The sequence below is a fragment of the Penicillium manginii genome, assembly GCF_028828005.1.
Source record: "Penicillium manginii strain IBT 31320 chromosome Unknown utg000004l:1.0-7231830.0:1.0-7236170.0, whole genome shotgun sequence".
NCBI lineage: Eukaryota > Fungi > Ascomycota > Eurotiomycetes > Eurotiales > Aspergillaceae > Penicillium > Penicillium manginii.
In genome coordinates, this window is record NW_026643105.1 from 6,115,997 (window position 1) to 6,138,942 (window position 22,946).

Genomic DNA, 22,946 nt, shown 5'->3' on the forward strand with positions numbered 1-22,946 from the left:
GACCTGATCGACGTGGACTGAACAACTTGAACCGAAGAAGGTATGCTGGTTGCTCGTCTAGAATGACCTGATCTTGGCGTTATAAAGTTGGTTAGCGTGACTTCTGGCCCGTGGGCCGTGCTTTTGCTCGATGCGGCAGTCTGCGTGGCTGTTGGATTGGGTTGGGTGTTGGGTCTGGGGTAATCTTGTCTTGGATTGGATTGTGAGAAGAGTTTCTGGGGATTGAGGATTGAACGGTGAATGGGTGTACCTTGATGTATAATGACTTGGATACTCAAGAATTTTCTCATCTCACCAGGCCTATCCAGGGTTTAATTTGAGCGTCAGCAATTCCCAGCGAGATGGTCATGGTTTGCGGCATGGGAGCGGTACTGGCGCGCTATCCCGGGGAAAACATTGCTTCTTCCCCCTTCCCCTCCCCCCCTGATTTAGTCGGAATGAAGAGGTGGGGATGCGCGCAAAATGTTTCCTATTTCCTTTTCTTTTCCCTGTCTTTCAGTGGAGAGCAAGGCAAGATGGAAATCTCCGTTCCGCACGGCATGCGAATAGAGTTGGGCTGTCACTTCTTCCTGTCACTTGGCCCCCAAAAGGCCAGATGGGATCCAATCAATTTGAATTGAGCTCATTGGTCAAATCGGCTCTCTTGGACCCAATTGAACATCCCCCTCTGGTTTAGTGCTGATCCCTTCAAGTGTACAGCAAACGCTAACCCTGTTTGGTGCTATCTCGCGAGTACCGAAGCCTTCGCGGCGATGACGACCCACTGGCCCTGGCTAACCCTTTGGTTAATGACTCTAACCTCTCTAACCTCTCGCACGGGCTGATCAGGTCTCCACTAGACTAGACTGTCTTGAGAACCGCTGGTAGTTACCACAAACATTGTCTTGGCCTGTCAATGCTGCGGAGAAGCGAACTCGTCCGTCGCACAGCCCATGGTTCACCCTTTTCACCCGACAGGATGCTCCGCTTTGGCTGTGAAAGGCAGCCGGCGTATTCGTCTGATTTCTTGGTTGCTGCTTCTTTTCTGCTAGTTCCCTTGGCTCTGGAGAGGAAGAGGGTTGGAGTGAGATCCCGCGAGAAGATCGTCACACCGATGACTCTGCGAACCTTGGGCTTGTACCACCGTGGGATCGTGGAGCCACGTGTGGGCTGGTTAAATCTAGTCAACTCTGATTAACTATGCTCTCCATTCGATTCCGTGTATGTTGTTGCTGCTGTACAGGGTTTCTGGCAATGGATTCAATTCTCGCCTGCAGCTGCAGGCCACACCGACTCTGACGCTGCACCCCCGGAAAACGTGGTCGTCAGGGCTTGAACCTGAGAAGTTACACAGCCACTGAAATCTTGACAATCGGACCGATTGTCAGGACTAGTGAGCTAAACTTCTCTCGCCCCGCGAGGCTCCTCTAAGATCTTCAGGTGGTGGTATGGGTTAGCTCTATCCCCTGGACCCTGCAGCAGCCTCTTCCTCAACCTGTACGGTGTATACGTCGTCATCAGCCCACGTCAACAGTATGGGACCTGTAGTTGTGTGTATGTACTCCGTACGGAGTATCTGAACCCCTGTCTATTTCGTCGATTCCCTGTCCATTTGCCCCTTTTGAGTCCCCGGCGCCTTTTGCCTGACAAGTCAGGGGAGATCCTGGTTCGCTTCAGTTCGGGTCCCAGGGTGTCGGGACGGTCCACGGAGATGTGGAAAGAAAAGAAAAAGTAAATACAAGGTTTCCAGGATGTCGGGGCGCGATCGCGGGAGGAAGAAGACCGTCGACCCGAGAGACTGGGCTTCACTGCACACCATCGACGCCAGGTGGAAATTGTTGAAGAGTTGATTCATCATGAGACGATTGGGTTGCACATACTCCCTCTTACTCCATAGTTTCACCACGGAGTGGCTGCCCACTCCTATCACTCATTGCCACTGTCATTTAGGTCATTCGGGGCACTCTCAGCCCATCTCAGCCCAGATCATCCCTCTTTCTTCTGGCAGAGACATCTGCAGATTCGGTTGTCTTTACCAATCTCAGTCCGTCTCAACCCGTCTGACTCACGCCCGGGTGGAAGCGGGCTCAATTAGCCTGGCTTTTGGTTGGCCTGACTTGACCCGCGATGGGCGCCCCTCTTTACTCTTCAGGGTAAACGGTCATTGCTTGGCCCTAGGCGTTGTGATCCACAATCCAGGGTCCCCGATCGCGCCTTGCTAGGCAATCCTGGTCGATCCGACATTCCCCTTGGCGATCCAATTGTCTGTTTCATCCTGGCGATTAGTACCTAGGTAGCATCTCAGTAGCAGCTACTAGTAGTTTTGACAAGAAATCTTCATTTAAACAAAGGTACTACTAGTATGTACAAGACGGGACAAGGGCTTCCAATCTATCGATGCGGTGCTACAAGAAGCATGCACTGGCTCTTCCGGACAAAGTATGCTGTGGTAACATCTGAACCTCAGCACATAGATACTACATATGTACTCCGTACTCCGTACTCTGTACTGTACATTGATTCCAGTACGGAGGATGGAGTACATAGTGAAAAGCAAATCTAAATTGTAGAAATTGGCCGAAAAAGCAATATGCCATCCCATATCTTTCTCGCCTCCTTTATCCCTCCCCCCCTTTCCGTGTCTCTCCAGAAATGAAAGCTCTCTCACTTTAAAGATTTTGTTTCCGCTGCATCCAACGACCAAGCAGAGGCCATGGCCACATAAGGGCGTTCTTAGTTGGTTTTAAACGGAATTGGAGATCCTTGGGCCGCGAAATGATGGCTCACATGCGGGTGGACCCCAAAAGGAAGCGTAAGGAGCTAAACCGTTGAAGGCAGCTGGCTAAAAAAGAAAAGAAAAAAAAGAAACCTTTTTCCAAAGCCTCCCTCCATGTGGAGTCCAGTCTAACCTTTGAGCTGACAGTGCCATCCTGGTCGTTAGGAGGCTCAAACTCTTCGATCGTCGGAGACTTGGGCGTCCTGCTAATTATAATTGATCTTACTTTTCTTTTCCCAGATGGAACAAATTCGTTTATTTTATTTCTTTTTTTTTAATTATTTCTTTTTTGAATTCTTTCTGATTTTAATTTTAATTTTAAAATATTATTATTTCCCATCTCTAATCGATTTAACTTGCACCTGACCGTCGGGAGGTGATTACCATCCATCCAAGCTCTCTCTTCAAGACTCAAAGGCAGCCCACCTCCCTCGTCTAGTCGCATCTGTTTTTCGCCCCCTTCATCTTCTACTCACCAGAGCTATACCATACAACTTAAAGCATCTGGATTTCGGATTTTCGATCTGCTAGTATTCTCCACTGGGGATTTCTTGGCTCCAGCGGTTGAATCGTGCAGCTGCTCGTATTTCCACGTGCGGAACCTCCTTCTCGACATTCCCCAAGTTATTTTTATACCGGGGGGGATCTTCTATAAACATCTATAAACCTACTTATCCCTGTGATCTTCACTATCCAAGAAAGAGTTGCTCAACGGTTGTACCTCCTCCCTACTGCGTGACCATCGATCCCTCTTATCATTGTCACCCCACCGACGCCTCTGATCGCCTTACTCTTCGGTCGTGGAAGACCTTCCCTTTCACTCATTTTCTTTCGATTAATCATTCAGAATGGCCGGTCCTGGCGGTGGTCCTCCTCGCAAGAGCCATACCAAGTCCCGGAATGGGTGCAAGACATGCAAGAAGCGCCATATCCGCTGCGACGAGACCTTCCCACAATGGTATTTCTTGTTCTCTCATCTAACTCAGAGTCGCACATTTCTAATCTTGCTTTCACCAGTCGCAATTGCACCAAGCATAATTGTCGCTGTGACTATCAAGATGTCGCAGCTACCCAAACTCCCCCGAACCCACGGCGAGGGCCTGATCTACTCATGTCTCCAGCGATCGAGATGGAGATCGACAACTGGCATCGCTCCGGTGTTCCTCCCTATTCTGAATTGATGCAGTGCCCTCGGTCTGGCTGGACAGGACTGTCGCGCGCAGACCTGCGTCTAATTCACCACATTATCGGCCTCTCGATCGATCTACATCGGCGTGGACTGGGTGCCTGCACCGTGTGGGCGCAGAAGATGCCTAAGTGAGTCTTAAAGCAGAGATATAAGATTAGATCATGAAAGCTAACAGCAAATCTCCAGCTTCCTCGCTATCGCGCTATCAAAGGATTTTGTCATGAGCGCCATCCTTGGCCTCTCGGCTTTCCACCTTGGCTGCCTCACACGGGATCAGGAAACTAAGCAACTAGCCCATCACCATAAAGTCTCATCTCTACGTGGGCTTCAAAATGCTCTGGGCTCCTTCTCAAAGGAGAACTGTGATGCAATCCTAGCTGCGTCTATCCTTCTCTCATGGCAAACAACCGATCGGTGAGTACTCATCAAAAGGTCCCTCGCCCTACATCCAGCTAATCCCCCTTCAGCCAAGAATGGATATCTCTGCAGCATAGTATCTCAAATGTTCTCGACTCAATGTATCCGCTCTGGAGACAAGAATCCGAGCTCGCGCAATTAGTCGAAAACCACCGCTCTCTCCATGCGTCAGATTACCCACTGCTCCCGGAGGAGGACTTAAGTCAGCTTGACCAGACCATCCAGGCGCTGCAGATCGTCCAGAGTCGTGTCTCCCACAATGCAGAATACTCCTCGCGCATGGTAGAGTTGATTGAATTTGTGAGACAGTTCCGCAAAGACTACTCTTCCCAAACAGCCGAGCAGTCATTTGAGCGCATTCAGGTCCTCCGACAATGGCTCTTCTGGAATCCTTCTTCTATGCTGAGAGGCGGCGATTCCGAGCCTAGTGCTCTTGCAGTCCTCGCTCAATTCTTTGCAGTCGGTGTCGTGCTCGATCGCTTCTATCCTGAGATGGGTGCATCATATCTCGCCGCATCATCTGTCGGACCTATAGAAGAGATCTATCGTATCCTCGCCACGTACAATACCACTGGTACATTCAATACCGAGTTGCCCCTGGCAATGTCCTTGATGGATTTGCCTCGCCATGCTATTGCCCGACACCACAGCCTCCTGACTTGGTCACCACGCTCGTCAATCGAGCACTACTCTCCTGCCCCGCCAAGCCCATATCACGGTCTGACCGACTACTCCATCACCTCCCCCGAATCCGCTTCTCCGTCATATATGGCCTATACCCCACCTCTCCAGTCTCCCCCGGCAGTCACCGTTGCCGGCTCCCCCTTTCAACTCGCAGACGGCTACGTTACCGCTGCCTCCTCACATACCTTATACCCACCATCTCCACAACTGCTTGATAACCACGACACCCAGTTTGGTCTCTCTGAACTGAGTCATGTGATTTCAACTTCATCTGCATATACCCCTCCTTATGGAAACCCCGTTCTTTGTGGAGATATGCCTCGCGCGGATGCCTCGCTTGGCCTCAACATGAATCCATATCAGCAAACACAGCATTTTGAAATGGCAGGTCTTGTTACACCTGAGCCCTGTTGGACATGAGTTTATGAAAGCGGAAACTGTTTGAAACACTTTGATGTGTAAAATTAAGGAGTTTGATTTCTCGGGTTTGGATTTAGGAAACGTCCTCTTCCCTCTTTACATTCTACTCAACTCTGTTCTATACTGGTTGGCCTGTCTTCGCTTTTCTACATTTGATTTATGGCTTTCTTTCTTTCTTTGGTCTGAGCATGAGCGTTGGTGGGGATTTAATCCCCGCCAAAGGATGGTTTTTACTTAAGTGATATACCCGGTTTAATTACAAACCTATTGTTGGCATGATTGGAAGCATCTGTATGTTAGTTTTGATTTCTATTGAAAATTTATTCCACCCATCTGCATGAGGAATAGAACTCGGTATTAGCGTCAAAGTCGCACATACAGGTTCATAACCCCTCGCATAGACAACATTCCCTCAAAACAACCAGAGTATCCCCCGCGTGCAGCAGATTCAATCCGTTACTCTTTTCTAAACATAGAACTAAGTTACATCACCCCCCTCATCTCCAAGACTGCATACCAAGCCAGCCTAACGCGAAGCATTCAAGATCGCCAGGAACCGATCCCAAACTCGCGATGGTGAGTATACTAAGAATAGCCCCCGGGCGAGAATTAAGCTACGATCCACAGTTCTCATTGGCGCTTTCAGCCCCGAGCCTTACTTGAACCCCATAACGCTAATTTCCGCTCAGGAGCTGGGTCAGATGGGAAACCTCGTATTCGGTTGCATCCACGTTCCCCGCTTGGATCGTGCATTTCGCGTGGCAAGTTAGGGGTGGGCCGCTGCTGTATTTAGAAAATGTGAGATACGAAGCCTAAATCCAATGAATGCTGTCATCTTCTGGATCATGCATATATACATCCCTTCCTCGTCTTACTCTAATCCGTTGATGGATTCCAAGGTTTGATTGGGTCGTCGGTTTCACCGGGCCAAGCCTAGGAAGGGGGGGGGGGCTGATCGGCAAGATACTGATCATCACTAGATACGGAGTACACATGTACATGCCTTCTAAATTTATCCCTTCGCTTCCTTTTTGAGTTGTGCGGAATCCCGTGCGTTCGGTTTGGGTTTTATCGGGGAGAGTGTGCGAGACCGTTGGTGTTCGCTTGCTTCATGCTTTTCGGACGTCTACGATGGCACTCGGTTCTTGAGTTTACAATGTGGTGTTGATCTTGGAGGGATTGGGTATACAGTGATGAGGGGTTCAGAAATATTCGAACTTTATTTTCCCTTTCGTCATACCTCTCATCATAGCGGTCACAGGTATGAATTTTCTTCTTGACATTACTGAGAAGCCACGTACGTACTAGAGTCATCACATATAGAGCAAGGGAGCTGGTAATTGCAAAAGCGCAAGGTAAATAGCAAAAACTCCATTTCCGGTTCGCGTTGAAAATACATTGATAAAAAAAAGGAGACAAAACGCAAAAATAGGATATAAAGGGGAATCACGGTTTGAAATAGGCATCACCGCGCGTTGAGTCTCTCCGACATGAAGACCATTGACACAATAAATCTTGAGCTAGTTGGGGAAAAAAAAGTTGGATAGCGAAAGCTGAGAGAGAGGAGGCGCTGGCAGAGAAATCAAAAGGCGAGTGTGATAAAATAGAAATAGCAAATAAGAGCACGCAAGGGTACAAGGTGGTGATGATAAAATATAGATAGTGGACAGAAGAATACGCTGTGTAAGTGCTTGAACATTTACTACAGTAAGAATACAAACTTGACGATGACCTGAAATGCAAATCCCCCCAAGGGAAACAACAAGTGGAAAAAGGAATGGCAAAAGTGCGCCCGAGTCCCTATGCAAAAAAAAACAAAGTGGTAACAAGAGATAAGGGAAAATATAATCGCATAACACAAGAGCCAGAGATACTGAATAATAGAGACATCTAGCAGTGATCAGAATAAGGCTCAAGAACTGGTGGAAAGCGGTTGAAAATGCGAAGGTTTTCAAGATAATGACTACGATGACATGCATTGGATGGTTTTAACACAGTCAGACGCGGGTCATTGGGCACTGTGGCTGAATTCTAGCAGATTCAAGGTTCAACAAAAGTTTTGAGCTAGTGCTCAATTGTAGAGAGCCTACTTAATATTCCCAAAGAAGAATGACAAGAATACCCAGGGCCACAGGGGGATATTGAAAACTTGAAGGAAAACAGAGACCTCTATTCTAAATTGTGGATATTCTTTGCAGGGCCTCAAAGAGGTCCACCGATTCTTTGATACAGACTAGAAGAACTACTTCTCCAATTTAAAGGTCTCCTGGGCCTTCTGCTCCCAAGGTTGTTTGACGAGGCTTGCTTTTAGCCATAGTTTTATTTCTGAACAGGGATATCAAAGCATTCGTTTACAGATATGCTCTTCAGAATGATTGTTTGTTCAGCGTACTACTACCTAGGTAGTACTAGTGGGACTTGAGACCGAATTTATCAACGCGTTGCTCTAGGAAAACTCACTATGCGACATACTTCCTCAGAGTGGGCATCGAGACACCAGGCTACCCAGGCGCCATTGACCAAAGATAACTAAAGCCAAACTGTATACCTAGGTAGGTATACATTTGCCCGTATTTGGTGCAGACACAACAAGAGTACCTAGGTATAAAAATGAGCCACAAATCCAAGCAACCACCCACAATCGGTAAGCTCAACATCGCTATGAGCTTGGGTGCAAATGTGACTCCCACTGAAGAGTCAAAAAGGGGACGGAAACAAATGACATTGGAAAGAAGCTCCCGCACAGATATAATGCACTGGATATCTTCGTGATACCGCACCTACGACCCGAGAAGGTGGGCGAGTTCATCAACGAGGGACACTTGCATACTGTATCCTATGGTGGTGCCATTCTCGTCTATAGACATGCCTCTAGATTTTCACATCACCATATGTTCGAAGGGCCGAGTGACGAAGAAGATCTTGAAGATAATGGGCCGGATGCCCTCTCAGCTCCTCAGCATGTTGATAATGTCCTTACGTGATCGACGCACGTGATCTATGACATAACACGAATTTGCGGCATCAACAAGCGTCGCCGAGCTTGGAGCTTCACCAACCCCCGCAAACCTTTCATTCCGTCACCGAATTTCCAATCCCATTTTGAAACACTATCCGAGAAACCTCCATTGATCATAACTTCATTCATCAGAATGGGCGACGCAGGCGGTTGGAGCACCATCGAGTCTGACGAGGTACGTACGACCCTTGGGTTGTCTTTACAACAGCTAACAATGACTAGGGTGTATTCACCTCTCTCATCGAGACGCTCGGCGTACAAAATGTTCAATTCGAAGAGCTCATTTCACTGGACGCAGACACAATACGCTCCCTTGGGTATGAATGCACAAGCCTTCTTTACCCCATCGCCGAGCTTCCAAGCTCAAACTCAACCAAACGAGGAACACAAAACTAACAGACCCTCCCCAGTTCCGTCTACGGAGTAATCTTTCTATTCAAATGGACCCGCGAAGCAGCCGGTGCCCGCGCCGAGGCCCCAATTGACGGCACATACGACGAAACCGCAACAGAGAACAACGTCTTCTTCGCCGCGCAAACAATCCAAAACGCCTGCGGCACACAAGCCATTCTTTCCGTGATCCTAAACCACGACAACCCGCCCGCCCCTCTCCCCGCGATCCCGCTCGGCACCGAACTCGCCTCCTTCAAAGACTTCACAACGGGCTTCCCGCCGGAGCTCCGCGGCGAGGCCCTGTCCAACTCGGAAGCTATCCGCACCGCACACAACACTTTCGCAAAGTCTAGCCCGTTCGCTGATGAGACGACTAGGCCGCAGGACGAGGAGGGTGGGGATGTTTTCCATTTCATTGCTTACACGCCTGTTAATGGGACGTTGTATGAGTTGGATGGATTGCAGCCGCACCCTATTAGTCACGGACCGTGTGATACGGCCTCGTTTCCTGAGACGGTGATTGAAGTGCTCCGCAAGCGCATTGCTAGATATCCGCCTGAGGAGACGCATTTCAATCTTATGGCTGTTGTGCAGGATCCTCGGCCACGGGCGCGGGAGATCGGGGACGCGGAGACGCTGGAGCGGGAGGAGAGGAAGAGGGCTGCGTGGCAGTGGGAGAATACTCTACGGAGGTGGAACTTTGTTGGGTTTATTGGGGAGATGATGAAGGGGGTTGCTGGGGCTAAGGAGCGGGATGGGAAATATGATGAGTGGGTTGATGCTGCGAAGGCTGAGACAAAGAAGAAGATTGAGAGCAGGAGAGGGGCTTGAGGATATTGTCCCACCTCTGAAGAGGTGCCTTGGTTTTGAGTACTATTGGGGTGCCCTCTACTGTGAACTTTCTTTCGGACTGATTACAATGCCGTGGCAAGCGCTGTGCATTCAATGACGTCTACAATGATTTACAGATACCCGTGATGAGCAAGGAATGATTCGAAACATTATGATCATTGATCTATGCATGCATTTAAATACAGACATCCACTTCGTAATTCATGATCATTTAAGAGTCTTGCTCAATAATCAACTGCTCGAGCTTTAATATGCTCCACCATAGCGGGTGGTAGGTCATCTTCCTTCACCAGATTCATCGCCAATAAGTCAGACCAGAAGAACAAGGCTCTGTCCTGGGAATAAGCCAAATAGTCAAATTCCTCTTCTTCCTCTGCAGCTTCTCCCTCAACAGTGGGAGTCTTGACGCCCTCCTCCTGCTCTTCCACCATGCCAGGTGTCTTGGCCTGCACGATACCCCAGGCCACCCACTGTGCCGAGTTGATTACGCGCCACATCCGAGTCTGGTGCATGAGGAACTTGATCTCGGCGTCGAGCGCCTCTTCGTTTGACCGTTCGGCCTGGGCCTGTTGCAAGCTAGACTCAGGGCAGTCATCAAGGCTCAAGGGAGTGATAGAAGTTGCATTACGAGCGCGCATGGTAGGAGTTGCTTGTGGTGAAGTAACTCCGTTGCCGACTTGTGGGCGATGGGTCAGATAGGTCGACACGAATCGATACTGGTCCTCTGGCTTAGGGTAGTAGCGAGTATTACAGGCCCATGGCCGGCATTCATCGTGGTAGTTGTAGCACCACTCAGTCTATACAGGTTAGAATAGCGGTTCGAAACCCAGGGCAAGACGAAGGTGGGACTCACAAAGTGGTTGGCAAACTCAAACCCGGGAGTGTTAGCTGAAGAATATTCAAAATCAATGACGACGAGCTGCTTGTGTTCGTTGGCAGGGAGCAGAAGAGGTGACTGTGTAGCCGGCTCCATTCGAAGCAGATTTCCATATTGAGTCTGGGTACATCAATTAGTATGGTGTAATGACACATTTGTCGTGAAGAAGCAAAGTACTTACGTCGTTATGAGCGAATATTAACTGCCGCTTAATCTCACTCAACCCACCACAGCTAGCTAGCAACCAAACCCGGTAATTTTCCACAGCCTTGCGGAAAACTGCCCATGGCACACCGCAAACATAGCCGCGTAAGCGCCACGGTTCCAGGGCAGCCTTTGTCTGGTTTTGCGGGGAATCTAGTTCTTTATCCAGCCAAGTTGTAACTTTCTCACACCGGTCCACCCACTTGTCCCAGTTCTTGAAGACCACTGGCCCTCCTTCGCGCTCCTCCTCGAGAAGTTCAATACCATCGTGCAATTCGCGCATTCGCTTGGCAATTTGCTTGGCCGTATCTGGGATACGCAGCTCCTTCGCCGTCAGGGGGCGAGCCTCGAAATACTCTTCAAACCGTCCATTGCGGAAGGTTCCAAGTACACGGGGGCCGATGTTCTTTCGGCCAAGGCGACGTAGGATTTGCAGCTCCTTCTCTCGATCAATCAAATGATCGACCTGGGGACCGTAGATGCGAAGCAGAAGCTTTCTGTGGTTCATTAATTAAGAACTGTTCATAAGGGTTGACACGTCACAACTTACGGTGGGGGTCTTCTTGGGACGATAGACGAGCTACTACTGGACGTAAGAGGAGGCTGATTCTTGGGTGGTCCAACCACATAGATAGCGTTCGTCATAGCTCCACTGAGACGAACGACTTCGATATCCCCGGCATTCTCCATTGAAACTTTGCGCCAACCTCGCAGTTGTAGTGTATGCGCCAGGCGCACAATTTCAGTCTTAAAGGTGACCCAGGCCTCACGACCCTTGGCGCCCTTCGATGAAGAGTTACTATCGGCGACTTCCTCCTCTCCTGCACCACCGCTATAGGCAAGGGTCTTGGAGTTATCGAGCGAGGCATCTACGCCTGGCACAGGGGCTTCAAGATCAGTATACTCGGATTCAGAGGCGGAGCCTCGGCGGAGACCTTTCGGGCGGCGACGAGAGACCCGCTTCGCAGTCTGTCGAGAGACAGCACTATGTCCGACATTCGCGTATTGGAGGAGAATGTTCTCCAGTCTGTCCAGTGAAAAGGTACTCTCTGAGCTGCGATGTTGCTCTCCCGAAGACCGCTCCGCAGTCTCAGCAGCACCATCTGAGGGGTTGGAAACTCCCTCTCCTCGTCGTGCCTTGCGTGTGCTCCGCCTGACCTTCTCATGCTGCAGCCATTCTGAAACTTGGTGGAACAAGTTCCCTTGTTGATCCTCGTCTGTCTTGATAGCTTGGTCTGTGTCTTCTTGCGCCGGGTCAAGCTTGCCGCTCGACTGGCTACTCAAAGCGGAGGGCATCGGGGTGGGGTGAATTGGAGGGCGCGCAGTAGCTTTTTGTAGAGGCACTCGATGTTGTTTCAATGTGGATGCGTCGAGAGAGCTAAGGCTTGTTCCGCTCGATAGGGACTTTCGAAAGGAAGGGATATTCAAGCCTGTGCCTGAAATAGGCGGTAAGTCTACCGGAGGGGGTTAGTCACAAGGTCTAAGGCTTTCGTTTTGTCTCTTCTTCGTCGTAGAAAATATGCGTTGGGGATAATGCGGCGTCACAGCTCATAACCCCCGAGTGACGGGGGACAGAAGAGTGGAAGTGGATGCAAAGGGACGTATCATACAGAGGGGGGAAATGCAGGTCGCTCGGGCATTGGGGAAACGCATTGGGAAAGGCAAGGTCGAGCCGGTCGCAGAGGGAGAAGAACAAGAGAGGGCCTACCTGCTACTTCGGGGTCGGAGCCAGCGCGATCCTCGGTGAGGGATGGCATGTGCGTTTAGCGGGGGCCAAGTCAAATCAAGTGGGGACCAAAAGAGTACAGTCGATTCAAAGGAAGATCTGGGGGGTTTTTTCTATCGAGCCCAACCTCACAAATATCGTGAGATAGTAATCGTGGAGGCGGCGAGGGGCAAGTACTTTTTTGAAGCGCCGGAGAAAAAAAAGTTCGCGGGGCAGAGCGAACCAACACGGAAACGTTCCAGCGGTCAGGGAAACTTCCAACGGAATTCCTTGGGTCTGCGGTCCAACCTTATGCTGAGTAGGAAAGTGAGCACACACAAGATAGAGTAAATCGGTTGATTCGTGCAATGAATTAGGAGAGGACCTCATCAATTAATACCAGAGGAAAAAGTGGCGAAACCACGCTTATCGTGTGGCTCAAAAGTGACCCCGTGACGTTGGTGTGGGCTGGTGGATCTGACCATTCCAGGGGTATTTGCCATTTGCATTTGTATTTGTATTGACGTTGACATGGATAGTTGGGCATGCCAACCACTTCGCCCAAGGTCCCTGCACTATAGTTGCGGTCTACTATCGTGAGTAGCCGGGTCCAATAGGTCCACTCATCCAGAATGATGTGGTATCACCCGAGATAAGAGTGTAGGCTGCATTCCATACCCATCCATGGCCATCCATGACCATCCACCTGTCTTGTCTTGTCTCATGTGGGTGCCCCCCCTAATCGTGGAGGCGGCGCGGGGTGGAACTGGGCGAACGCGATAGCAACTATCGATACACAGGCGCAGATGGCTTTGTTTCTTCATGGTCGCGTGAGGGAAACGATAAAGGATTGGGCCGATTGGCTCTCTGGGGACGCCATGGGAAGCTTCTTCATAGCCACTAGCATTCGCAAGTCTATTGGGGAAATGGTCGACCAGTAGTCTGGGGGTGTAGGGGTAGCGAGGTGCCCGTCCGGGGCTGGTGATTGTGGAGCCGATCCCTAGGGTCGAACTTTTGGACGTGAGTATCATATTTGCCGAGGTCGACTTATAATGGAACTCAACTAGCCCACAGTATTCGATGGATGGCCCACAATGCTGAAGACGAGAGAGGTTGTAGTTGAAGCAAATGCACGCGACTGCACTTCTGGTGTGATGAGGGGTGCTAAAAATTACCATACGCGTATTTTAAGTGACCAACGCCGCTTGATGGTTCGAGTATTTTACCATTTGGTATTGATACGAGTGAAGGGGAAACATCTATACATTTATGGATTATATCCAAAGAAAAGAGAAATTGAATTATAATCCAAGCCTTGGTTCATACAGCTTCATTATTTTCGTGATTCTTCAAGTTCATGACGGAGAACGCAGGTCAGGAAAAGGTATTGACTTCTGCGTCAACTGCATCCGACCTTCTCCGTCAAAATATCGTAGTGAGTAGTGCAACCAGTTCAAGGGTTTCCCCTTCTCATCCAGTTCCGACGAGACGCCGAAACTGCATGTACGGTCTGTGGCTGCCGGTATGCATCCTGGTTGGGCGAGCAGCTGCTTCACCTCGGCAGCACTGCGAGGAGTCGTCGTAGGAGTCTCCTCCAAGGTGATAATCACAGCTACCGCATCCGCAGCCGGTCCACACATGAATAGTCCCTGCGCCGGCGGAGCTTGCGACAGGAAAAAAAGAGCCCGGCGACGAAGTTGTGGAAATGGACATTTAAGAGCTGTGATGAAAAGAGGAAGAAACACGCCCATCTCAAACATGAAAGGGGGCTGTTTATCATCGACGAGACGAGTCGATGCAATCGCAACAGGTGCAAGATCAAGGATCTGAGCGAACTCGGTTTCGTAGGCGTCATATGCTGTCTGATCTGGATCAAGACATGTTTTGATCTCGATCAAAACGCCCGTATAGGTCATAAGGAGTGCGGCGGCACCGTCGTTGGTCACGGCATCGCCGGGAAGACTTGATGTTTTCATGCACTCTAGAGAATCAAACAGGCGATACCAATTTTCAAGGCGCTTTTCCAAGTGATTTTGTCGAGCCACAAGCCCCGGCGACCGATTTCGGCGGGCGTCATGCGTCTGTTTCCAGTAGGCCTTTACATCGTCATCAAGGTTTTTCATCTCTGCCACGATTCCACACAACACATTCCTTGCATCGTCGATGGACACAAATCCAGCGTACGAATTTATTGGATTAAGAGCCCAACACTCTTTTGGTCCTCCCTCGACGATGAGAGCCCACGTTCCCAACCGGCGGAATATCGGTAGAAGAGGAGATAGCATAGGGGTCGAATTTGCGCCGAGCATAATTTGCCACCCCTGTTTATAAAGATTGACAGCTGCTTTCCTGTTCCCTTGTAATAGCTCAATTGCGATGAAAAGAATGCAGCTGATCAACAACACATTCAAGTCCGCAGAGCCTTGGTTGATGCGTTGTTGGAAAGCAGCGAGTGAGCGTGAGTACCAAACAAGCGCCTCCCGATGATGGCGTTGCCGCACTACAGCTGGGCCATTGATCATTTCCATAGCCGGAGACTCATGAATAGGAGGCCGCTCATAGAGGGTACTTAGCGAAATCACTGCGTCCCAGACCGCAGGTTCCAGGCGGCAGATCTGCAGGACAGAGCCTTTCCAGAAAGAGACATCAAGAACACCCGAAAGCGACGGACCAGCTCGATGAAAGTAATACTCAAAGGCGCGTCTTTCTCGCAGCCCTGAGTGCGATGAAAATGTAAACTGTAAGGGTGGTGATTGTGTGGTTCTTGGTTCGGAAGCAGTGCTGTAGCGGCACTGTCGACCTGTGCTTATGCACCTCACACAATGTGGTTTTTCTTCCCCACAGCGAACACGCCGGATCCTGCAAAGGGCGAGTTAGTGAAACTTCGTATAGGAACTCCTTTGATATCTAGACCCACTTGCAGGTATTGCAGCCGGTCTTAGACTTGGTGCTGCCAATACGGCCAGACCGCTTCGTTGGAGGATTCATGGCGGAGACCAAAACTCGACGAGTCAGACCATCGAGTCCCAGGGCTGTCTATTCCCGCATATTCTGGAGGACAAAGGTCGGAGATCCCACCAAAATTCAGCAGCAGCTGTAAGAGCGGGAAAGTGGCATAACGCGCCAGGCTTGGATATCTTTTCAGCTATTGCAAAGGGGTTTTGGCTGCGTTCGATATCAGGTTACGTCAGCGAAAGTGCCAGGCTTCCGCAACCCCGTTCGATAACTACTAACTAATTAGTACTAGAAGGGTAACATGAAGAGTTACGAAATCATATCTTTCGCGTTCGGAAACCTTTGCTTTATACTCGGTTTCGTGCCTTCAGAAGGTTCATTTGTCTTGTTTTATTTGTTTCCATGTCTCATGATTCGCATGCTAGATACCAGCTACTATGGTCGATTTGCACGTATCTTTACAATCGTAATCTGCTTGATTTCTTTTGTTTTTCTTTTGTAAGACGTTTGGGAATTTCCTCTGGGAGCCGGAGAAAAATTTTACTTGCGACCGCTGATCGGTGGGGTAGTCTACACTGCGAATAGAATCGAAGAGATCATATAGTTGGAAACACCAAGTCCGGTGGTTTTTGTATTTGCTCATCATACGTTCGGCATATCGTAATAATTAAAGGAGAGAATCGCTATGAAGACGTGAAAGGGGATATATAAGGATCTCAACAAGACTAAATTATGAATCTGTCCGGCCAGATCCGGATCGTAGACCAAGTTTCAATCAAGCCTTGTGAATGGTGAAAGGTCCCTCAGCATTGAACAGGGTGGGCATCTATCAAAGCACAGTCAGCATATGTCCCTTCCTCAATTAGTAAGATAGGGGTATAACGTACCTGGGGAGCAGTGTCGAGACTGGTACTGAGTCTCAGGTACCACACGTCCTGGTTCTTCACATTTGGCAGCTTGGCGGGGATCTTGACATCGAAGGCATTGGCGTTAGCCGGGATGTTGTCGGCAATCTTGATTGACTGGTCGAAGTTGATGGTATCAAGGTTGCGGACAGGGTTGTTGTACAGCCAAATGCTGTACTTGCTAGTTGGGTACTTGGTCAACGGGTCGCTGCAGTGTGTAGTCGGCTGACGGTTGAAGCGGATGTGAACGGTCTGGCCCTCGGTCACGGTGGCGTAGTCGGGAATTCCTTGGAATACGTTCAAGCAAGAATAGTCGCGCTTGCCCCATGCTATTCCGAATTAGTATCGAGTGGCATGTCTGGGTGTGCGCTGATGGCTGGTTTGGGACTTACGCTGGTTCTTATCGAACGCAGCTGTTGCGGTGGCAGCGAGGACAGAGGTGATGATGGCAGCCGAGAACTTCATCTTGATCGATTGATGATAGAGGATAGGGTGACTGGAAGAAAAAAAAACAGCAGGTGTAGTATGAACAATTGAATTGAATACGAGGGGTCTCAGGGGGTTTTTATAGGCCATTAATCCAATTATAGCGTCGGGTCGGCAGCCTGTTTCTTCAACACACCTGACTGACAATGTTTCACTCTGCCAGCTCCACAATTGCCACGATTGAGATGATCGTGGCTTGGCGCCACTGGGGGATCAGCAGGGTCAACAGGGTCCGTCGTGCCGAGCAGGCCGCTGAGCTGACTTCAGCTGTGTGGAGGAAGTCCGGGGCGCTCGAATTCGTATTGAGAGACACCAAGAAATATCTAGCTACTAGAGAAACATCTTGTGATCTAGTATGAGAATAGTATATGTGCTTGGTTTCGATGGGCTTTCAAGAGTTGCTGATGTTGGGAAATATTCTCCGCCCCGCACAGACGGTGAATCGAAGTCATACTGCATTTTAAGGCACCTTTACCAGTCACACGCCTTAGAACTTATTTATAATTTTCGTTAAATCCCATTAGCAAATAAACCAACATTCAAGGCTTTATTTCTGCGTAGACAGAATATCAGGCCACTTAGCTTTCTTACACTCAAAGTCACGGCGAGCAATGCTCGGCCTCGGATAGAAATTATAGAACAAGAGGGAAAATCGAAGAGGCATTTCTCAATATTGTATGGAATATGGAGCAGTAGGATTCAAATGTTAAAAAATTGCTTTTGAGTTCTCATAATGAAAGCGAGCTCATAGCTTAGCGTTTGACTTGACACCTGCAATGCACTCGATTTCTACGTCAGTTCCCAGTGGTAGCTCCTTCACACAGACGCAAGTACGTGCCTGTTCGAGTCAGCTGGTGTTAAGATTTCCAAGTATCGCTTGGTTACTGTTAGTAGTAGGTAGAGCAAGAACTCACTGGCATAGGCTGTGAAAATGTAGCAGCATATACTTCGTTGACAGCACCAAAGTCACTCATGCTAGTCAGGTAGATGTTGCACTTGACAACATTGTCCAAGCTTGTTCCGGCTGTCTCCAGCACGGAGCGAAGGTTGGAAAGAATTTGACGCTATAGGATAATTAATATGGTGTTCCATTCAAAATCATCTCCAGGGCTTGGAAATATCAAACGCACAGTTCGGTCCTGGATAGAGCCTTCAACCATAGCCCCAGTATCAGGTCGGCAGCCAACTTGGCCGGAGCAAAAGAGAAAATCGCCCATCTGAATGGCTTGCGATAGGAAAGGTGGAGGTGCCGGAGCGCCGGTTGACTTGATCGCAGTTTTGGGGATAGACATTATGGATGGAATTGCTGGCCGGCTGACTTCAATTCGGTCAAAGAAATGTGAGATAAAACCAGAAGGTGTCAGTTGGAAGACAGAGGGTACTGGGACTTATAAATAACGAAGCGGAGAAGCTTCAAGTTGGAGTGTATTATTAATTCGATGAAGTGGATCTGGGGGGGGAAAGGTATGTTTTTGAAAGGCGTGAACGTAAGGCGTAGAGTCCCCAGCCCCGCGCCGACCCCGCACCGATTCCGCCGGAAAATGTTACATTCGGTGAACGACCATTGTGTTTCAGGGAATATTTTATTTACTAAGTCGACTTCAATACGTTTATTATTTAGTTGGTGTAGAATAAAGAGCTCTCTCTCTCTCTCTCTTCTCAAGAGGAAACGTCAGAAAGGAAAGGAATATTGCAAACATTAGGAATTGGACTTGTATGATATTTTGTTTGTATAACAGGTCCACGCCTTTGCTATCTCAAGGGATAGGTAAAGATCCCTCGACATTGGATGAAAGCCGCTCGTAGTTCCTACTAGATAGGAAGTTCCAAGATATTGCAAGAAACAGCGCTCGTTTTCTTTGTGTAAAAGTACATTACTTGCCAGTATTCATAGTGAAACCACTTTTAGCTAGCACGAGTTGAGCAAGGGAAGAGTTTGCCTCACAATCAAGGCCCATGGCCCTGGCACGTCGGACAATCCAACCATTAATATACTGGATCTCGGTGCTCCGGCCCTTAAGAATATCTTCTCGCATGCTGCTAGAATTCTGTGCAGTTTTTTCAATTGTATCGCGTAGGACAGATTCCAAAGACTCTGTCGAGAACTGGTCTCGATCAAGCGACAGATCCTGCATCTCGGGGAGACTTTGGAAAACAGAAGAGATCTCTGCCAGAATTTGATGCTGCAAGGGCTGGATATCGGGATTATCTTTGATGCGCCCGTTTCGAACGTCAAGGAGTGCCGTGAGAGGGTTCAGCACACAGTTAGATGCCAGCTTCAAAAGTTGGAATCGGAATAAATCCGGCCATTCCATTTTCTCACAATGAAGAGCAGTAGGCTGAAGTAGAGTATCTAGGAGATACTTGGCATGTAAATTTTGTGCGCTCTGTTTGTGGCTGTCGACAATTCCAAGTGATGCATTTCCACTTGTACCCGACAAGATGGCTTCCACCGGAGACCGCAGGTATACCCCATGGCGCATGATGCCAAACATGTAGGTGGGTCTATTAGAAGGGTCAACAAAGACACGCTGGTTGAGATCCTCGATTTGTCCCATGCCATTTTGGAACAAGCAGATAGTTGATTGGGGTCCGATGCGATGCCGAAGGGGTTCTAGGGCGGCGACTGTCGCCGAGGCTTTGACGGCAACAATTAAGTTATGAATTGGATCAGATGAGGTTGAATTGCTCAAGAGCTCGGCATTGAATCCACCTCGCTCGTCCAACGGGCCATCCTCGCCAACACGGAGACCGAGCTTCCATTCATTTGATGCGAAGTCATCGTATAGGCTCTTTCGATGGGCAAGTAGAGTCACCGAAGGCGGGGCTGGTAAAGATCGGAGAGAATGAGCGATAAAAGATCCAATACTGCCCAGCCCCAGAATGTGTATCGAGTGTGAAGGGGACGGCATCGCGAAGACCACCGAATACTTTGCAAGGGGAACTTGACAGCGGTTCGGTTTGGAGCGGGTTAAACTGCGGGCCTCGGTGGGGCTGCCGAGTACTAATGGGAGGGCGACGAAAAGTGAAGAGTAGCAGCAACATACTAGTTACTATGGCATTTCTACCATTCTTGAGAATATATACACCTCGCCAAATTGATCCTAAACGAGTTGGTGGGTTTCAATCCGGTCGGGGTTCGGTGTCGCCGAAACGAGTCCTACTGCCACCTACCATCCGGTAATTGACTAATGTCACTACTACTACTACTACTACTACTACTACTACTACTACTACTACTACTACTACTACTACTACTACTACTACTACTAGTAGGAAGAAAATAAAAGGTCCACGGGTACCTACCTAAGTACCTTGGTAGGTATATATGAACAAAGAACTTGAATTTGAACTTGAACTTGAACTTGAAGGAAACTACACCGCGAATACTAGTACCTACCTAGGTACCTAACTACATAGTAGTATAACCAATGCCTGCCTACCCAACTCGCCAACCCCGTCAATTAAGATCCAAGGGAAGATTCTTAGAGTAAATTTCGCAGACAAAATCAAAACGGTAATTGGGAAATCAAATTACGAATCAAGTAGTTGACGACATGCTCCTATGCGGGGTCCAAGCTGATCCCGCCAGTCAGGATAGCCCTCACCCGCAGATCGAAGTAATTTCCAAGACGCTAAATCAATCTTGACCGATACGAGCTAGAGTTTTGTTTGTCAGCCCGCTTGCCTTTGAAAACTCACGAGCAGCCCGTACAGAGCCTCAAATATCCACCTTCTTTTGCCATGGAGATCAAATTAGACTTGCGAGGCGTTCTCAGACGCACGGAGCCTCAAGACATTCCATCCAGATCACTATCATATAGCGGGTAAGACATTCGTCAAAACCTTCGAGCTCAACTCGGTTAACGACAAGAAGATGCTGGACGTGCCGTGAACGCCGGACGAAATGTGACGAACGGCCCGCTGCCTGCAGGAGGTGTGAGGATGCAAAACTTGTCTGCGCTGGATACGACATTAGGTTGAATTGGGCTGAGGGGGGTGAATCAAAAACGGTCGAGGCCGGGTGGCACTCGAAGGTGCATCAAACCAGGTCGGTCTAATAGCCCAATTATAGGAGGACCCCAAAATTGTTAAAATTCTCGCCCGACAGGAACAAGTTTATGTCAGACCATGACCGACAAAGAGGTTACGCGGGCTCTTGCTTCAATCGATAAGACCACTGAATGTCAATCGAGGACCGCTGGCCCATTTTCGGTCTTTCAGGTTCAGCCTGAGCACAGACAGGTTGATCAACTGTCTGGCTCCTCGTTGCTCGGAAAAGAAGAAAAGCCACCCACTCAACGTGATATTGACTTCAGTCAGAGTGACGATCTTCAACCTGCAGCAGAACAGCATCCCACGTTTGAGAGTGATGATCCCCGATGGATGAGCCTGTCATTGACCAAGGATCTAAATATACTCTCTGGTGAGGACTCTTCTGTAGCGTTGAACGAGAGAAATGTTCACGAAATAGAAGATGAATCAGAAAACCCCACCGAAAGTGTGAGACCTCCAGGATTTATTCATCCAAGAGATCATTTCGCCCAAGATATTGAGTCCTCTATACCCCTTCGCCCCCCGAGGGCCCATGAACTTCAAGCATTGCAAATAAAAGGTTCCATGGACGTGAGGATGTCATTAAACACCCTTACTTACAGTTTTGGCTCTCCTCAGATCAAAAATTCTTCGGTTACAATGCTCATTCATCACTATACAAACAACATTGTCCATTTGATGCAGCCTGTCTCGCACAAGGGAAATCCCTTCCAAACGCTATACCTTCCCCTTGCAATTGAAGGATCAAGTGACATTGAAATTGGCCAAGGCTCACGACGAGGAGTATCTCCAGCAACAGTTGCTGTATTCCACAGTCTCTTGTGCTCTGCAGCTACCAACCTCGAAGGCCTAGGGTCTAGGAATACTAGACTTCAGCAGCTTGCATACCGCCACAAAGAGCGGGCTCTAAATGCACTGCGAAATTCACTTGTCAGGAAGATTGGTCGGTACAAAGACTTGATGGTAGCCATTTTGTCCTTGGTGTCTGTCGATGTAAGCTTCTGACGATATCATATTCAAGGTATCCCTCCTAATATATGTGAATTTGTAGATCCTCGATGGTGGTGTGAACGATCATTGGATTCATTTAGATGCAGCGATCAAACTCCAAGCATCACGACAACACACAAGCCTAGTCGGCCGAGAGGCCAGCCAGCTAGACATGATATGCACCATGCTTCGACTTTTTGCCCAGACTGCCCTTCCCTCGCCGGACCCGATTCCATGGAATGATAATGCTGGCCCAGATCGGACGGATTATGACTTTTCAGATCCAAGCATTGAATACATGTATGGTATCACGACGAATCTTGCCAGGCTGATAAAGCGAATCTACGAAATAACGCGGTATCTTGCATTTTACAAAGACAGAGAGGACCCCGCGACTCTCCTAGCCGCCTGTGAGGGTCTGGAGGATGATCTGATTTCTTGGAAGATTGATTCCGAGCCATTCTCAGCGATAGGTACGGAGAGAGAGGATGCAAAGCAGGTAGCTAGGGCACAGTCAAGGGCATTCCACTCTGCTGCTTTGATCTACTACTATCGATCTGTCCAGAACTGCGAGCGGAGATATCTCAGCGTGGAACAAGAAAATATACTCCTTGCCATGAATGAGGCTGAAGACCTGAAACTCTGTCTGATTAAAGATAGCTCTGTTCCAGCTCCACTCACATGGCCGGCCTTTATCGCATCATGCGAGGCGATAGGCGAGTATCGCCAGCGGTGGAATGAGTGGTGGGTTCGAGTTGAGAAATATCGCCTGAAGAGCTTTTCGAAACAGCACAGTATTGTGCAACAGGTTTGGAAAAAACTTGATAGATCGGAATCACTCACCGATTGGCGGGATGCGCTTGTGGAAATGAATTTCAGAATCATTCCAGTGTAATACTAGGATAAAACTCTATCACTAGTGAAGCTTAGGAGCAGATTGCTCTACCCTACAGGTTACTACTTTCAGTTCCAGTTGTAGTGCATTTGAATCAGAATAGAAAGAACCAAAAGACCCGGATATAAAATTCTGTAAGATTCG

General features: G+C 48.8%; 10 protein-coding genes across 10 annotated transcripts; 5 read left to right on the forward strand and 5 right to left on the reverse strand.

Moving 5' to 3' along the window:
* Positions 1-3,603: 3,603 nt before the first annotated feature.
* N7533_005982 (putative C6 transcription factor RosA-like) lies at positions 3,604-5,465 on the forward strand (the record flags this gene model as incomplete). The annotated part of the gene is made up of 4 exons (XM_057102632.1): positions 3,604-3,713; positions 3,773-4,072; positions 4,131-4,358; positions 4,412-5,465. 4 exons carry the CDS (start codon positions 3,604-3,606, stop codon positions 5,463-5,465), a joined length of 1,692 nt encoding a protein of 563 aa, XP_056962262.1.
* Positions 5,466-8,075: 2,610 nt separating this feature from the next.
* N7533_005983 (uncharacterized protein) lies at positions 8,076-8,449 on the forward strand (the record flags this gene model as incomplete). Its single annotated transcript, XM_057102633.1, has 2 exons — positions 8,076-8,144; positions 8,171-8,449. 2 exons carry the CDS (start codon positions 8,076-8,078, stop codon positions 8,447-8,449), a joined length of 348 nt encoding a protein of 115 aa, XP_056962263.1.
* A 168-nt stretch (positions 8,450-8,617) lies between these two features.
* Positions 8,618-9,708, forward strand: N7533_005984 (putative 26S proteasome-associated ubiquitin C-terminal hydrolase; the record flags this gene model as incomplete). Its single annotated transcript, XM_057102634.1, has 3 exons — positions 8,618-8,659; positions 8,707-8,801; positions 8,895-9,708. 3 exons carry the CDS (start codon positions 8,618-8,620, stop codon positions 9,706-9,708), a joined length of 951 nt encoding a protein of 316 aa, XP_056962264.1.
* Positions 9,709-9,953: 245 nt separating this feature from the next.
* On the reverse strand, positions 9,954-12,106 carry N7533_005985 (uncharacterized protein; the record flags this gene model as incomplete). Its single annotated transcript, XM_057102635.1, has 4 exons — positions 9,954-10,520; positions 10,583-10,696; positions 10,788-11,307; positions 11,361-12,106. The coding sequence occupies 4 exons, from the start codon at positions 12,104-12,106 to the stop codon at positions 9,954-9,956; spliced, it is 1,947 nt and encodes a 648-aa protein (XP_056962265.1).
* A 1,764-nt stretch (positions 12,107-13,870) lies between these two features.
* N7533_005986 (Zn(II)2Cys6 transcription factor domain-containing protein) lies at positions 13,871-15,515 on the reverse strand (the record flags this gene model as incomplete). The annotated part of the gene is made up of 2 exons (XM_057102636.1): positions 13,871-15,374; positions 15,433-15,515. 2 exons carry the CDS (start codon positions 15,513-15,515, stop codon positions 13,871-13,873), a joined length of 1,587 nt encoding a protein of 528 aa, XP_056962266.1.
* Positions 15,516-16,245: 730 nt separating this feature from the next.
* N7533_005987 (uncharacterized protein) lies at positions 16,246-16,840 on the reverse strand (the record flags this gene model as incomplete). The annotated part of the gene is made up of 3 exons (XM_057102637.1): positions 16,246-16,296; positions 16,358-16,704; positions 16,768-16,840. 3 exons carry the CDS (start codon positions 16,838-16,840, stop codon positions 16,246-16,248), a joined length of 471 nt encoding a protein of 156 aa, XP_056962267.1.
* A 766-nt stretch (positions 16,841-17,606) lies between these two features.
* On the reverse strand, positions 17,607-18,153 carry N7533_005988 (uncharacterized protein; the record flags this gene model as incomplete). The annotated part of the gene is made up of 3 exons (XM_057102638.1): positions 17,607-17,699; positions 17,776-17,925; positions 17,992-18,153. The coding sequence occupies 3 exons, from the start codon at positions 18,151-18,153 to the stop codon at positions 17,607-17,609; spliced, it is 405 nt and encodes a 134-aa protein (XP_056962268.1).
* A 582-nt stretch (positions 18,154-18,735) lies between these two features.
* Positions 18,736-19,773, reverse strand: N7533_005989 (ketopantoate reductase family protein; the record flags this gene model as incomplete). Its single annotated transcript, XM_057102639.1, has 1 exon — positions 18,736-19,773. One exon carries the CDS (start codon positions 19,771-19,773, stop codon positions 18,736-18,738), a length of 1,038 nt encoding a protein of 345 aa, XP_056962269.1.
* Positions 19,774-20,605: 832 nt separating this feature from the next.
* N7533_005990 (Zn(II)2Cys6 transcription factor domain-containing protein) lies at positions 20,606-20,922 on the forward strand (the record flags this gene model as incomplete). The annotated part of the gene is made up of 2 exons (XM_057102640.1): positions 20,606-20,688; positions 20,715-20,922. The coding sequence occupies 2 exons, from the start codon at positions 20,606-20,608 to the stop codon at positions 20,920-20,922; spliced, it is 291 nt and encodes a 96-aa protein (XP_056962270.1).
* A 70-nt stretch (positions 20,923-20,992) lies between these two features.
* Positions 20,993-22,802, forward strand: N7533_005991 (fungal specific transcription factor domain-containing protein; the record flags this gene model as incomplete). The annotated part of the gene is made up of 2 exons (XM_057102641.1): positions 20,993-21,910; positions 21,969-22,802. 2 exons carry the CDS (start codon positions 20,993-20,995, stop codon positions 22,800-22,802), a joined length of 1,752 nt encoding a protein of 583 aa, XP_056962271.1.
* Between the last annotated feature and the right edge of the window lie 144 nt (positions 22,803-22,946).